At 53.5% G+C, this 14412-nt stretch overlaps 1 protein-coding gene across 1 annotated transcript; it reads left to right on the forward strand.

Annotated features, from left to right (window-relative positions):
- Positions 1–9436: 9436 nt before the first annotated feature.
- On the forward strand, positions 9437–13469 carry APOD (apolipoprotein D). Its single transcript, XM_065640487.1, has 4 exons — positions 9437–9559; positions 9830–9951; positions 11732–11820; positions 12985–13469. The coding sequence occupies exons 1-4, from the start codon at positions 9437–9439 to the stop codon at positions 13218–13220; spliced, it is 570 nt and encodes a 189-aa protein (XP_065496559.1). The 3' UTR covers positions 13221–13469.
- Positions 13470–14412: the final 943 nt, after the last annotated feature.

A 14412-nucleotide genomic window follows, 5' to 3' on the forward strand; every position in this document is an offset into this window, starting at 1 on the left:
GCCCTTGCCACCGGGCAGCTTCCAGCCCTGAGGAACTGACATGGAGAGTCTGAAGTTTTCTGGTTCTTTGGGAAAACACCTGTATTTTTAAGAGTGAGGGTTTCTAAGACTCGATGGTACTGCTATGCCATTGCCAGTTTCACAGCTTCATGAAATTGCATCATGAAATTGGCCCAGATACCATGAGTTTTATGGGTTTGCTTTGAAGGGCACATTGTGACAGTTGATCTGCCTGCCCGTTCCTCACTCCGGCTTTCCCCTGTGCCTGCCTGTCCCCAGCCAGCGTGGCACAAGGTTGTCCACCTCCAAGCATGTCACATCAGGTGTTCGAACCCCTTGTATGAAAGTTCTTTCTCATGCAGGACCTGGCAGGTGATGTCATGAAGAGCAGTGAAGTTTCCCAGCCCTCGTCAGCTCCAGCACAGAACCAGAGTTTTGTCAAGACATTAATAAAAGTAGAAACAGATAAAATGAAAGAATTTCTGCTTTGATTGTAGAGAGCACTCAGTGGAGTAACTAGGTAAGAGCTGGTCTGTTCTAATGGTGCAATGGAAAGACTCCCGTGTAGGACTGAGATCCCGCAGTTCTTGTCCTGGCCCTGCCACTGGCTCACTAAGTGTCCCGAACAAGCCACCCTGCCCGCACCAAGCTCCCTGACCATCCCAGCCATCTTTGCCACCACCTGCCCCTGCTGGAAAGTGGAAAACCAAAAAGTATACATTGCAATGCAACACAGTGCTGTTTGATTCATTTTGTTATTTTAAGTGATGCCAGAATAGGTGTTACCCCCCTTTCCATAGGCTGAGTTACTTTTTATGGCAGGATAAAAAATGTGGTGTCTGCAGTCTTCTGCATGAAAGCTGCTACAAGTGGCTTATAAATTCCTCTGAACTTTTATAGCCTAGGGAAGGAAGGTGCCAGGGTTAAGAGCATACATTAACGCTGTTGTGTTGCTTTTAAACAGGCACCGAGGTTAACCATCACCCCACGGGCACCTTGCCCAGAGACCTTGCAATGCAGCCTGGGGGAAAGCTCTACATCATCTTTCAGTGCATAACTCCAGGGCCTCCCTGCCAGAGTGAGCGTGATCCCAAGGGAGCTGGTGGTACCTGCCACCTTGTGGGGTCAAGTGCTGTAGAAGTTGTTTTCCTGGTGGCACTTTAACCAGGGTTACTGTGATAATCAGTCAGCAGCTGCCAGCACCGCGTGTCCTTGTGTCTCCTTCCTGGTTTCTGCCTGCTCAGGGGTGTTGAAGCACTTGGAGCGGAGCAAAGCACCTTCCATTTCCACCATTAATGATATGCAACTGTTCTCCAGGAAGCACAACTAAAGGGAGTGCACCCTGATGAGCCCCCACGGCTCCATCACCTACTGCAGGGAGGGACGTGGCAGTCCCTGTGTCCCAATGGAGACATCCAGTGGGTGTTTGTAGTATGGCTACATGGCTTCTTTTCTTACAGAAAGCAGTGCACAAATGCTTGTGCTTGTGCAGGTACCCCAGCAGCCCTCCAGAGAAGATGAGAGGGAGTCCAGGGCTCCAAATACAGCTAAGGTGCACCTTGATATTGGGAAAGTGCCATCAGAAAGTCTGCCTGAGCAGTCGGGAAAGGCTTCAAGGTGGCAATGGCCATTTCAGAGAGGACAAGATAGTGCGGTGGCTTGGGTCTGTGGCACCAGGTGGCTCAGATGAGGTGCAGGATGGAGTCACCAGCGGCTGCAGTGATCTGTCTGTCCGGGCCAGTGACTCCAGCACTGAGTGCTCTTGGGCTGGCACTGATGTGGGGATGATGCTGGTGCTTTTACCGGGAGCTGCTGCCACACCACGTGCACATGCATCTCTCCTCCCCATCTTCCCTCCTCACAGACCCTCAGCCCGCACACTAATTCCCCACCTCGCTCACCCCCCCGCACACACTCTTTTGCTGCTCACCTTTAGCAACAAGCGAGTCCCTGAGGCTCTGTGACCCCTAAAGAACACCTGCATCCTCTTTTCTCACAACTGGCACTTTTTCATCCCCTGAGCCGCCCATGAGCTGCCTGGTTCCCTCAAGCTTTGGGGACACCCGTACCCAGTGGCCTCTGCCCACCTGCAGCAGTACCAGGTGCAGGAAGGCCCAGCTCACCAGGGCCAGGCTCAGCACTGGGCTCAGCTCCTGGGCCAGGCTGCTCTCCTGCCTATGAGCAGGGGCCAGGAGCTTCCAGCTCTGCCTGCACACAGGCACTTGCAGGCTCAAAACCAGTCCCAGGTTGTTCCATTGCATCCCAAGGAAGTTCCTACACTCCTGTGTATCTGTCCTGGTGTGGGAAGCTTGTGCCCTGTTCCACAGGTAACAACCATTTTGCAAGAATAATGATGGCTGGAAATGTAAGGTATGACATCTGTTTTCCGAAAAAATCAAGTTAACTGGATGAAGCATCCATTGCCTCAGCCCAAGTCTCTTCACACTGAAATACGTGCCTGGCTAGTATCTCTGGGGTGCAGCACAGATATAAAGCATGTTTAATACTATCTAAACTAATAATTCCTAAAATCTCCTAACTTGTTTGAATGAATTTCGCTATGAATGGTATCTCTGTGCCATTTCAGACTGTAACTATTTATTGAAACAAAGTCAGAGCATTGACCACGGAATCTGAATTATTTATTTTCTGTGTAATGTAAACTCCAGTCCAGCAAAGACTTAGGCTTGTGTTCCAATGCAAGGCGTGTGTGCTTGGGCTCGGCAGCCTCAGTGCAGTTATTCATGGGCAAAGCAAAACACATATGCCAGTGTTTTTGCACTCTGCAGCCTGAGTGGAGGGATGTGACTTGCTCTTTCAGAAAAAGGATTCTTAAAATTCTCCACTGACCTGTGGTGTACAATTGGGGGACTCAGAGATGGGGGCTGGAAACACTGTGCTGGCCATTGGAGAAGTCCATCAGGGCCAAAGTGCCACCCTCAGCTCCAGATCTTCCCGGCATATATAGGAAACTCATAAAACAGCCCCACAGAGTAGGAACAGGGGATATCTGAGGGTCTGAGGCCACCCCCAGACTCTGTGCATGATTCCTGAACGGCTGGTAGCTGATGCGAGTTGGTCACTTGGAGCCAGCTCCAAATTGCTCCTGCAGCAGGAGACCCTGTGCCCCTGCTGAAGGGCTCCCTGCTTGGCTGGCAGGATGGTGAAATCTGCAGGACATTTCTTAATTGCATTTCTTAATGCACTAGAGTCTGTTCTCTCTTTCTGTGAGCAGAGCTCTGGTCACCCACACATTATAAATCTATGTTGCAAGGAAGACGTGGGTTGTATATAGGTCATAGAAAATATAATTGTGTAACTGCATTAACGCATTCCTGAGATAATGCGCTGAAATACAGTTTAGCTGCAGAAAATAGGGCTGCGGGCTTTAAATAGCTTTACTTGGGCATCTCTTGGACAGATCTGGCAATGCAGTGAGCAGATCACTGTGCCCCCTTCAGGAGAACAGAAAGTCCCTTTGCAGAATGTGCTTTCTAAGTATGTTTAATGACCTTTTTTAAAGCATTTAAAATATGTTTCAGTATGCTGTGAGCCACTTAAGAAGCCCAGAAAAAAGCCTCATGAGTCCACGGGGGAATGTGGGAGCTACCCTCTGAGAAAGGGGGTGCAGAGGATGGCAGCAGGCACCAGGGTGCCCACTGGGGCTCGGTGCGGTGCAGAGGTGCCCATGTGAGGGGGGAGCAGCACCCTGCGGCAGCCAGGGCCCCCAGCGCCCCTGGCACTTAAATCTGAGCAGGCACTCGCAGCCAGGGGCCCACGGGAGCCTGGTATCGGACCGGGCACCCACGGGAGAAGTCCTGCTCTGCCTGCTCTGCTGCGCTCTTCCTCGCTCCTCTCCATCAGAACACATCTGGCTGAACGCCGGCCCTGCCCGGTACCTTGTGTGTGCTGTGATGACCCAGCAGGAAAATAAAAAGAAAAAAATTTACCTCATTTAGCAGTGTAAGGCTGACCCCAGTGCAGGGCATTTTTGGGACATACTGAAAAGCTGGGATTAAGTGCAGTGCTCGAACTCTGTTTTTTATGGTGGGCACATCCGCAGGGGTGAAATGCCTCTGGGCCAAAGCTTATCGCTGGTCCAGCTCTGGCTCTGCAATGCAATTCTGTCTGTAGAGGCTTACCTGTTGTCTCTTTGGTACCTCTTTGGTCTTGTTTTTCTTTGCTTTTTTTGTTCTCTTTTGCTCAGAAGGGATCCCTCTGGCTCCTCTTCCAGGGACCTGGACTTCGGCAGCAGTGCCAAGCAGGTCAAAGAGCCTTCCTGGGAGCCCAGCCAGAACCGCTGCTTGTTCTGCACAACAACGTTTGTCCCTTAAATAATAATATCTTCTTTAGTTTTCCAGCTTCTTAAATCTATCTCTTTGGTTTCTTGTGTTTTGAATAGATAATTGGATAATTTCCAGGGTGGAGAGCTACTCACTAGTTGTATATATGTGACTCACAACACCTTTTGTGCACTTGCCTTGGACTGAGTTCCCATATCCCAGAGGCCAGTTCACGCTTCCAGAGTCTGTTTACTTCCTTTGGTGTCATAACTGTAATTTGAAATTTTACACCATTTTGCATGAACAGATTTCAAAGCACTTTCTGACACTCCTAGAAACGGGGAAAATTCCCACCTGCCTTCCCTTTCTCTTTCATGTCTCCTGCAAGTTCATTTTTATTTCTATATACATGTGGCAACCTGTCTGGCCAGCCCAAAGCCCCATTTCCTTTAGAGGAGAAAACTAACAAAAATTAACTTGCAGGAGACAAGACAGAGAAAGGAGAGAAGGCACCTCCCGAGGCAGGAAGAGCTGCCCGTGCAAACAACGGTGTCTCCATGGTGGGACTCTCAGGACTCCCAGGATAACCTGGGTTCCAGGATATGACCCCTTGACACTGCAGGTCCCACAGGGAGGCCCCAGCACTGGGGCTCCAAAAACAGCAGGTCTGAAGGCAGGATCTGTTCATGCAAAATGATGCAAAATGGCCATGACTGAGGCAGCTCTCCAGCCCCCTGTGTTTGGGCTGCTCGGACACCACCTGGAGATGAAGGCTTCCTCGCAGGGACAGGCTGGGAGCCCTGGGCTAGTGGCTACCAGGGCTGGAGCTGGTGGTGTCCCACCAGCAAAGGGAGTTCTCAGAGCTCCTGGTCCCTGCAGTGTCTCTGCTGGAGGATTTTCCCGTTGGTGAGAGCTTGAGCAGTTTCTAGGCTGTCCTAAGTAATGTAGAGGCCTGGACTAGATCTCATCACAGGGTTGAGGTGATGGTGTCGCTCCAGCTGCTCTCCCATCCTATGGCAGGTCCAAAGCTGCTGGGGGCTTCTCTGCAGCTCCTGAAATCCCAGCTGGGGGATGCAGCATGATAAGACAGCCTTTCCCTGGGGTGCCAGGAGGTCGTTTCAGGGTGGCCTGATGCGTGCAACGGGACAATCTCACTTCTGCACCAAGCCAGGTGACCTGCAGGTAGAGTTTCAGGGGTGGTGTTGCACTGCACTGTCCCAGTCCTCAGCTGGCTGGATTTAATCTGCATCTCCAGCTTACTCTAACAAGGGTTTTTCTTTGCCAGCAGCACTCAGTTCTGTTGCCTCCTCTCCCTAGGGCCAGCCAAGCCTCGTCTCTGAAACAGGCAGTTGGGTAACATGAGAAAATCCCGGCCCATCTGTATGTGCCCTAGACACGGTGCTGCCTCACACCACGCACAGCACATGCCTAGCACCACCTCACCCCATGCACACCCCGCACGCGCCCCACACACAGGGCTGCCTCCCCTGCCCACCCCTGACGTGCTGTGCAGCTTGTGTCACCTCACCCCGTGTACAGTTTGCACCCATAACTGCCTCCCCGTGAGTGCACGCTGCCCGTACACCCCATCTGCACCCTCAGCCGCCTTGCAGGCAGCGCTGCCTTGTCCTCCGGCCCTGCAGCCCTTCGCCTTCCACATGCTGTGCACGCACCCTGTGCACCTGCCCTGCAGCTGCCTCACCACCCAGAAATCTGGGGGAGGCTTAATTCTTGCGTGAAGCATCCACAGCGTGTCTGGTGCTTTGCCCTGGTTTCTCCCACAGCTCCCCTTCTTCCTGCCCTCCCACCCCTGCTCCAGCTTCCTGCCCTTTGATGTGCCTCCCCTCCTCTGCTCCAGGGTTCGAACTGCTCACCAGGTGGAGATGACTCCTCCCCACCCTGCAATTAGGTGCAATTATAAGGTTATGCTTTTCCCGAACCCTTGCTCTGTTGTGCACTGAAGGTGGATGGGCTCACCAGTGGGGTCCTGCTCTGGGCTCACAGGCAGGACATGGAGTAGAGTCCTGGTCTGTGTGGGCAAGCGGTGCTGGTGGGTGTTGGAGATGGGATGGCAAGAGGGTCCTGGTGGTGCTGGGGATGGGGTGGCCGCTGAACATGTCCTGGCCTGGTGGCCTGAGCAGGGACTCAGCTGCAGGAGCCCAATCCTGCTCCGTTCAAACATGGGAGCAGCAGATACCTGGATGCCTGGTCAGGCAGAGCCCAAAAATGTGCCCCTGGGGAAGGCACAGCCAGCGCTCGCATGGAGACAGGTCCTGGCAGCGAGCTCAGCTGTCAGCTCTCATCATCTGTGCTTCCAGGCGTGCGATGCCTTGGCACCCATGGGGTGCCTCTTGCTGGGAAGGCTTTCTGAAGGTGCTGCCTCTGGCTGGAGGTGAGACCCCCGTGTCTCCTATTAAGACATAGGTTTGCTTCTACTGCTGTTGGTGCTGGTTGCAAGGGAGCTTATGGCTACAGCAAAGCCCACCCCACATGCCATCCCCACTCTCGCTGGGGCTCAGGGACTGTCAGCTCTTGGTAGCTCCTGGCTCCTTGTTGCCTTGTGGCCATGTCCCAGGTGAATGCATATTCCTGCAGCAGGTTTCGCGGAGCACACTTGGGTGAATGTCTCGCTGCTTCAGTGTGACCTTGGCCACAGGGTACCAGGAGCCGAAACTGCAGTGCCCGGCCACCTGGGCACAGCGCTGGCAGGGCCAGCACTGCAGGGCAGCCCTCGGATGCTGGGCAGTGTCTGGAGGTCAGAGTACGAGCTCCTGCTGCCAGGTAAGGGAGAAATGCTCTATCCAAGGCTAAATGGATGCCATCACTGCCAGGGAGTCCTCACTCCCTCCGGCAGCAGAGTGCTCCATGCACAGATGTGGATGTGCACACTGACACACCTCTGTCCTCATGCACACAGGGCAAATGCTCTGCTGTGGCCAAGGCTGCTCTTTTGCAGTGCTTTCCTCCCTGGTTGCTCTGCAGGATGCAGGTAACCGAGCTCAGGAGAAAAACTGAGCTCGCGGGTCTGCTGTGTGTGGGAATCGCTCCTTCGCAGTGCACCATGGCATGGCGGTGCTTGTACCACTCAGGTCAGGGCTTTTCTGATTTCTAACCTGCTTGTATCACAAGAGGTGCAGGTGAACAGAGGTGCAGGCTTGTAGACGGTCTGCAGGACGCCTCTGACTTTGATACGGGCAGCCAGGGCAACTCCATCAGGGCATGCACACAGCGGCTGTCAAACCGCTGAGGGAGAGGGGTGCAGGCAGGGAGAGCCCTTGCCTGCTCCCCTGCCCCATGCCAAGCACTACTGGCAGGGCCGCGGAGCGGGTGGTCCCCTCAAGCTCTTCAACCCCGCCAGCGCTGCAAGGTCTGTGTGGGATAAGCCGTGCTCAGCTGCAATGGCCATTGAGGTCCTTGGAGCACCTTGGCTGTGGCCATGTTTCAGGGCGCACCTTGGCAGCACAGCCCTGGTAAGGGACAGGACAGAGCTATTTGGTGCTCTTGGAGTGGCATTCGGGCAGCCAGGGGCTCTACAGCATGTGTGTACATGTGGAAAGTAGGCAGTGCAGCGTGTAAAAACACACCTAGAGAGAAAGTCTCAACAGAGATTAGATTAAAAGAAAATGTAATTAAACACAGAGCATCCTGTCTGTTACGCAACTTTCCTTGCATAACTCTTGGGACTCGCCGCCTTCACAGATGGCTGCTCTGCTGTCAAAGTCATTTGCTGGGCACCTGTTGGAAAAACTGCCAAGTCAGCACAGAACTAGTTGCACAAGCGTCTTTCCTTGTAGTGAGACTTAAAAGTCGAAAGGAAAAATTGCTGAGAGGTCTTGTGGCTACCCAGACCAGCCTGTGATGCCTCCCACTACTTAATCCTCCCTATGTACTCCTGCGAGTGGTAAGGATGTTGCAGTGGTCTGGGGGTTCTCCAGGGCTTGAGTGGTCCCTGGCAGGAGGTTGCATGTCCCTCCTGGGAGCACAGCGATGGCTGCTGCTGGGCCGGAGGGAGCAGGATGGGAGCTGCTGCTGTCCCCAGCCCCTCTCAAAGGCTGCAGCACTTCTCCCCTTGCCCTGCTGTCTGCACCCAGGTCCAAGGCTCTCGTGGATGGCTGGACTGAAGAGAGCTCCGCAGCTGGGGAGTGACACCCAGACACGTGGGGTGCCTTTGTTCGCCTGGGTGAGCAGCCAAGTTGCAGCCCATCTCCAGCTTTGTACCAGCTGCAGATCTAAGGCAGCTGACCAGCCTGCCAAAAAAACAAACCACATCGAGGACCAGGGAGTGGCTTGTGCTAGTGCTGAATAATGATGATCCCAGCACGCTTATAAAACGAGGTGGAGAGCTCACCACAGAGCTGTTCCTGGCAGCCCTGGTCCTCCGCAGAGCATCACTCCGCCTCATCAGCCCAGGTACGTCTCTGAATTAAGAGATTCAAAATGGGACCTGTGTTTGTGTCTGCAGTGGGGCCCATGCCCTGCGGCTGGAGATAGGCTGGGCTTTTCGTTTGAAATTGGGGAAAATGCTACTGCTGCTCTTACAGAGGAGTTTCTGGCCAGGGAAGCAGAGCAGCTCCATGCTGTGGGGACTGTAAGTGCCAACCTGCCGTGAGCAGAGCCCAAAGCACATGGGCAGCATCCCAGCCCCGGGGGCTGCTCGGGGGGAGCAGCACAGCTCCCACCTCTGCTCTGCTGCTGGTGGGCATGTAGCAGAGAGAATGCTGGATCATGCCCGGGGTGCAGGGCTGTAAGGACCTGCTGCAGGAAAATGTGTCCTTTCCCTTGTCAAAGCACACCTTTGGGATGTCAATTAATGTTTTATTTGGTGCTGATTTGAGTCTTGACCAGCTTCCCCACCCTGTAGTGCTGTGTACATCCCAGCACATAAAAACATGGACTGTTTCCCCCACAAAGGCAGCTGTACTGTCCATCCCACCAACTCGCAGGACCAGGCAGCCCTGGTAGACATGTGGATGTCCCACTCACGATGCACGATCCTCATGATCCTTTTCTCATTCCTGTGCCCCTGAGGTGTCCTGCTGCAGACGTCCTGTTGTTCTTGCCGTATTTCACACAACTTTCTGCTCCAGGCAGGCCCCAGCTCAGCTGTTTTCCTCCTCCTCAGGTTAATTTCCTGCTCGCCCCCCGGCACAGCCATGCTGAGCACGGCAGTGCAGCTCTCGGTCCTGCTTGGCCTCTTTGGCTTTGGGAAAGGCCAGATGTTTCACATGGGCCCATGCCCAGATCCACCAGTCCAAGAAGACTTCGACATCAACAAGGTGTGAAAAGCTTTCTAAAAATCTCATGGCAGGTAGTGAGTTAGGCTAAGGGGGCATGGGAGCAACAGCAAACTGCCTGGGTGAGGGCAAGGGGTTGGTGGGTTCAGTCATGACACCTTGTGGTCCCACCAACCCACCCTCCAGCCTCCTGTGCCATGGAGGGGGATGCTCAAATGAACCGAGCAGGTGAAACTGTGCCAGCAAACGAGCTGGCTGCTCTGCCTCAGCTCTCCTGCGCTAAAAGCTTCTCTCTGGACTTTCTTTTATCAGTATTTGGGGAAATGGTATGAGATAGAGAAGCTGCCCTCAAGTTTCGAGAAAGGAAGCTGCATCCAGGCAAATTACTCACTGAAGGAGAATGGGAAGTTCAAGGTGATCAACAAGGAACTGATGTAAGTGTTTGTGTCCTCACCACAGCCGTGGCACTCTTGTCACCTCTCCTACCATTCTGGGTGATCATTTTGCTTCAAATTGCCTGTTTCTGGGTCTGAGGGTGCTGGGGGAGGCACCCTGTGGTTGCAGTAGCTCAGCTGGGAGAACGGGCTTGGCTGTGGTTACAGCAGAGATGGGGGTCTCTGGTTTCTGCTGGTGATTCGCTGGTCTCTGTCTCATTGTCCAAGGTGAATTGTGAGAAAATAGATCAAGTGCACATGGCGACTCCAGTGTGAAATAGTCTGTATCTCCCCCTGACTGGTTTGTGATCCCCAGCGATGGCTGAGAAGCCAGATGCCCCGGGTCCTGTCCTGGGGGTTACGAGGGTGGTTATGGGATGGCAGCCACCACCTCGTGCCCCTGTGTGTTGAGGGGTGCCTGTGCCCTGGGCTCCTCTCTGCTTTGGAGTAAAGGGACCTGATGACAAGGGACAGGGAAGGTGAACCACACGGGTCATTTTTACTTAAGCAAGAATTTGACACCCTTTTTCTGGAGCATTTACCTTGCACTGGTAGTAACTGCTGTGTAAGGGGATCGGCAATCGTTGCCAGTTTCAATCAGTGAGCAAAGTGAATGCACCGATTATTCCCTTTATTATACTCATTAGTCTGCAATTATCCCGACCCCTCCTGGCTTTTCGCAAGGACTGATGCAGATATTAATTCATCTGTTTCCACCACCAGCCCCAGCTGCCATGGGGAGCTGCTGTGAGCGGCTGAATGAATGAGTGGGAGTGAGTGGCGAACGCAGCGCTGTCGCCTGTGCTCCCTGGCATGACATGGGGACTTTGTTCTGGCTCACAATAACAACAACGCAGCAACACATCCCTTGTGTCCGGCAGAGAGCGGCGTCCATGCTGCTCGCTGACTGCACAGCACTGTCTCTGCAGCTCCATTGCTAGGGCAGCACCTGGCAAACAGCTGCCCATTTATTTGCGCCTGCATTGATCTGCGGGAGACTAATCTGACCGCTGGTGTCACCACTGCAGCAGCTCAGGACCCTGAAATGTCAGGAAAATTTGGGGTCAGGTGTGCACTGGTGCATGGCTCCAGCATCAGCCCCTCAACCTCTGCTCCTGGCAGCATTAGCTTCTGCCTGCTTGGGTGTTCCTGCTTCACAGGGAAGCGTGAAACTTTCTTGCCCCATGAGCAGTGTCCAGGTCTTGAGGCATCCAGGGAAAAATGCAAGTGTAAGATGGGCAGCCCAAGCCTCAGGGCTCGCTGCCAGCAGGGCAGTGCTCTGAACCAGCCAAGCAGGGACAGGTCATTTGTGTGCAGAGGAATGTGCTGGGACCTGGAAAAAATGCAGGTGATTGAACAGACACGAACAGATACCTTCCACAACTAGCAAGAGTTGAGCCGCATCCTGGCACATCTGACATCAGTGCTGGCATCATCCCATCCCGCACAGAAGGGTCTTCCTTGCCCCCTTCTCTGTCACCATCCCTATGGCACTGAAGAGCACCCAGCTGGAAGGGGCACCCTGGGGTGCTGGGATGGTTTAACTGGGGACAGCATTTGCCCCGCTGCACCTGGCCCAGGACCTGGTGTGCCCTGGGCGCCGCTGAAACTGTCCCCAGGGGTGAGCTATTCCCACAGGAATGCCATGGTTACCTGGTATGTGCTGCAGCCACTTCTTGGCAGGTGGATGGATCAGGAGGGATTATTTAGTGGGAACCAAAAAAAAAAGTTATTTTAAACTCTCTTGATTTTATTTCTCACCTTGACATTCTCTCCTCAGTTCCAGCGGCAAAGTAAACGAAGTCGAAGGAGAAATCATGCACATGGATGTAAAGGAGCCGGCCAAGCTGGGCGTCCGCTTTAACTGGTGTAAGTGTGTGTCTGGGCGCTGGCAGCCCTCCCTGCACTGCGATGTGGCCCAGGCAGGGCGGGAGGGCAGCGCCTGCACGAAGCCCCTGCACAAAGCCGGCAGCGCTGCTGGGTCACCAGGGGTGCACAGGCAGCACAGCAAGGGGCAAAGCTCCCCGGCGACTTCAGCGCAGCACGACAGGGTGATGGCAAAGGGTCAGGACAGACATTGTGACCAACAGGCAGTGGTTTGGTGATAATTATACATCATCTACAGCTAGAGGCCCTGCCGTGGTGGAGCACTCTTCCCTTGCTGATCTCAAAGCAAGACAGATCTGCAGCATTGTGGTCCCTCCAGGTCATTCCCAGATGGGGCTGGGAGGGGGAGGCAGCCCCACAGCTGCTGCAAGGGCCAGGAATAGGCTTTTCTGAACACCGCGGTACAGCTACTAGCCCACCCTGCCTCTGCTTACAAGTGGTGTTAAATAACCATTAATAATAGATTTTTGTTTGCTTTTTTTTCCCCTTGTCAACGTAACACACGACAGGGGCCTGCTGAGGTGCAGTGCATTTTATTCGTGTAGTGCAGCACTTTCCTCTGTCCGTAGCAACACTTGGAAAGCGAGCAGAAGTCTCCCCTTGGCTCCCTTTTTATTCTGCTCCCTCACACCTTTTCCCTGGCTACTTCATAGCTCTCACATAGACAGGTTATTTGTAGAAATGGCTGGAGCAGGGATACTTGCAAAGGAGATACAAGTACTGTTCATGGGCACAGCCAGACTGAATTCTGTGCTGCTAAGGCATCACTCACAGAGTGTGCAACCCCAACCCAGACAACAGCACCTGGCACTCCTGCGTGCATCAGAAATAAATCCCAGGGCACTTACACCTGCCTGCTGGACTCACGTCTGCTTTCTGCCTGACAGTTTGAAGATGGAGTGGCCAAGCTGTTCAGGTCATAGTGTTTATTTTCCAGCAAGTCCTTCCTAATCAGGGCTTTGTGGCTTTACCGAGTTCCTCTGGGCAGAAGAAGGAGTCCTGATAGGCTTTTATAAATTATAGCTCCTTGTACTGACCACAGTTATGTGGTTCAGGAGCAACAAAAGTGGGAACAGCACCAGAAGCTGTAGCTCGAGTGCTGCAGTTGGTCCTACATCGCATTCACAGTGCTCTTCTCTCTCCTAGTCATGCCTTCTGCCCCTTACTGGGTCATCTCCACCGACTACGAAAACTACTCACTGGTTTACTCCTGCACTAACATCCTCTGGCTTTTTCACATTGACTATGCCTGGATTCTATCAAGAGCTCCCGACATGCACCCAGAAACCGTGGAGCAGCTGAAGGGCATTCTCCAGTCCCACAAGATTGACACTGAGAAAATGATGCCCACGGATCAACTGAACTGCCCTCCCGAGATGTAACTCCCGGCACACAGTGACACAGCACCAGACCAGCGATGAACTCTGTTGCTTTCTTTATTATCCATTAGAATGTCTCTATGTAACAGAGAAATGCAATAATCCTTTTGCTAACAGTAGTTTGCCAGCCCTGAGTTACTCCTTGCTCTTGTTCCCTCTACTGTTCTCCCCCCTTTTTTGCCTTGCTCTGACTTTTGCAGAGTAACTGCCTGATTCAAAGCTAATGGGTGAAGAAAAGAAATGCTGAGATGCAGACGTGAAGCTCTGCTGTTGCTGTGAGTCCTCCTGTACGTGGATGGGAAAGGGTATGAGATGTGACGTGCAAGTATTAGTCCTGGGGAAAAAACTTTCATCACACAGCACCAGGTTTGTTTCTCATGTTTGTCTTGACACTTCTGGGCCTGCGAGGAGTCCACAGTGTCTGAGCTACACCGCAGGCACTGCCTTCCCAGCGGCAACGTCCAGACCAGGGGGGTCGGTCCTGCAGCCTGGGACCTGAGACTGGGGGTCTTGAATGTTTTCTGGTGCAGGGCTGCAGGCATTTGTTGCTACCAAGCCAGCCGACCTCCCTGCTAGAAATCAGATCTGGCCCTTTGTCTAAAAATGTCCAGAAATTTAGCACCCCTCCATGCCCAGTGCCTGTGTGTCCTCTCTTGCCTCTAGTGAGGCTGGTCCTGCACTCCCAAGGGTCAGCTCTGAGAGTACCCGTAAGCAGACAGAAAGAGATGGGGCTGCTCCTTTGTCCTCTCCTCTTGAGGCTTTTCCCTGCACACCAAGAGACAGCAGATTCTGCCCAACATCCCGCTCCCCGCTTCTGTCGGTGCCGAGCGCCCGCTGGCACGGCATCTGCCCTGGCAGGTGCTCACCTGGCACCATGACAACTCTGCTTGAATAGCATTGATGCAGCTCATTAAAAATGAAATTAAAATATCTGCTTCGGGGCTTTTGTACCTTCCCAGCTGCATGACTTTTCCGAGCAGGCGGGGGGCTCAGTGGGGGGGGGTCTGCCCCTCCCCTGACACCACAGCACCCCCAAAGCGGGAATGCAATGCAACAGAAGCAACCGCATCTTGAAGTTAAATGGTTTGCTCAAGGAGCCTGGAGGTCATCCCAGGTCTGGTGGAATCGGACATTTGGGCTTCCCCCATCATCTGAACCAGCAAACGCGTGTTGTGGCTTTGGCTGGCAGTGACCC

This window comes from Caloenas nicobarica, chromosome 8 (genome assembly GCF_036013445.1).
Source record: "Caloenas nicobarica isolate bCalNic1 chromosome 8, bCalNic1.hap1, whole genome shotgun sequence".
Taxonomy (NCBI): Eukaryota; Metazoa; Chordata; class Aves; order Columbiformes; family Columbidae; genus Caloenas; species Caloenas nicobarica.

What these genes read in the sequence shown, in the direction of transcription:
- APOD (XM_065640487.1), top strand. Translation starts at nt 9,437, where the DNA reads ATGCTGAGCACGGCAGTGCAGCTCTCGGTCCTGCTTGGCCTCTTTGGC. An exon ending in AAGACTTCGACATCAACAAG is followed by an intron (nt 9,560 to 9,829) that starts GTGTGAAAAGCT and finishes TTCTTTTATCAG; the next exon opens with TATTTGGGGAAATGGTATGA. An exon ending in GTGATCAACAAGGAACTGAT is followed by an intron (nt 9,952 to 11,731) that starts GTAAGTGTTTGT and finishes TTCTCTCCTCAG; the next exon opens with TTCCAGCGGCAAAGTAAACG.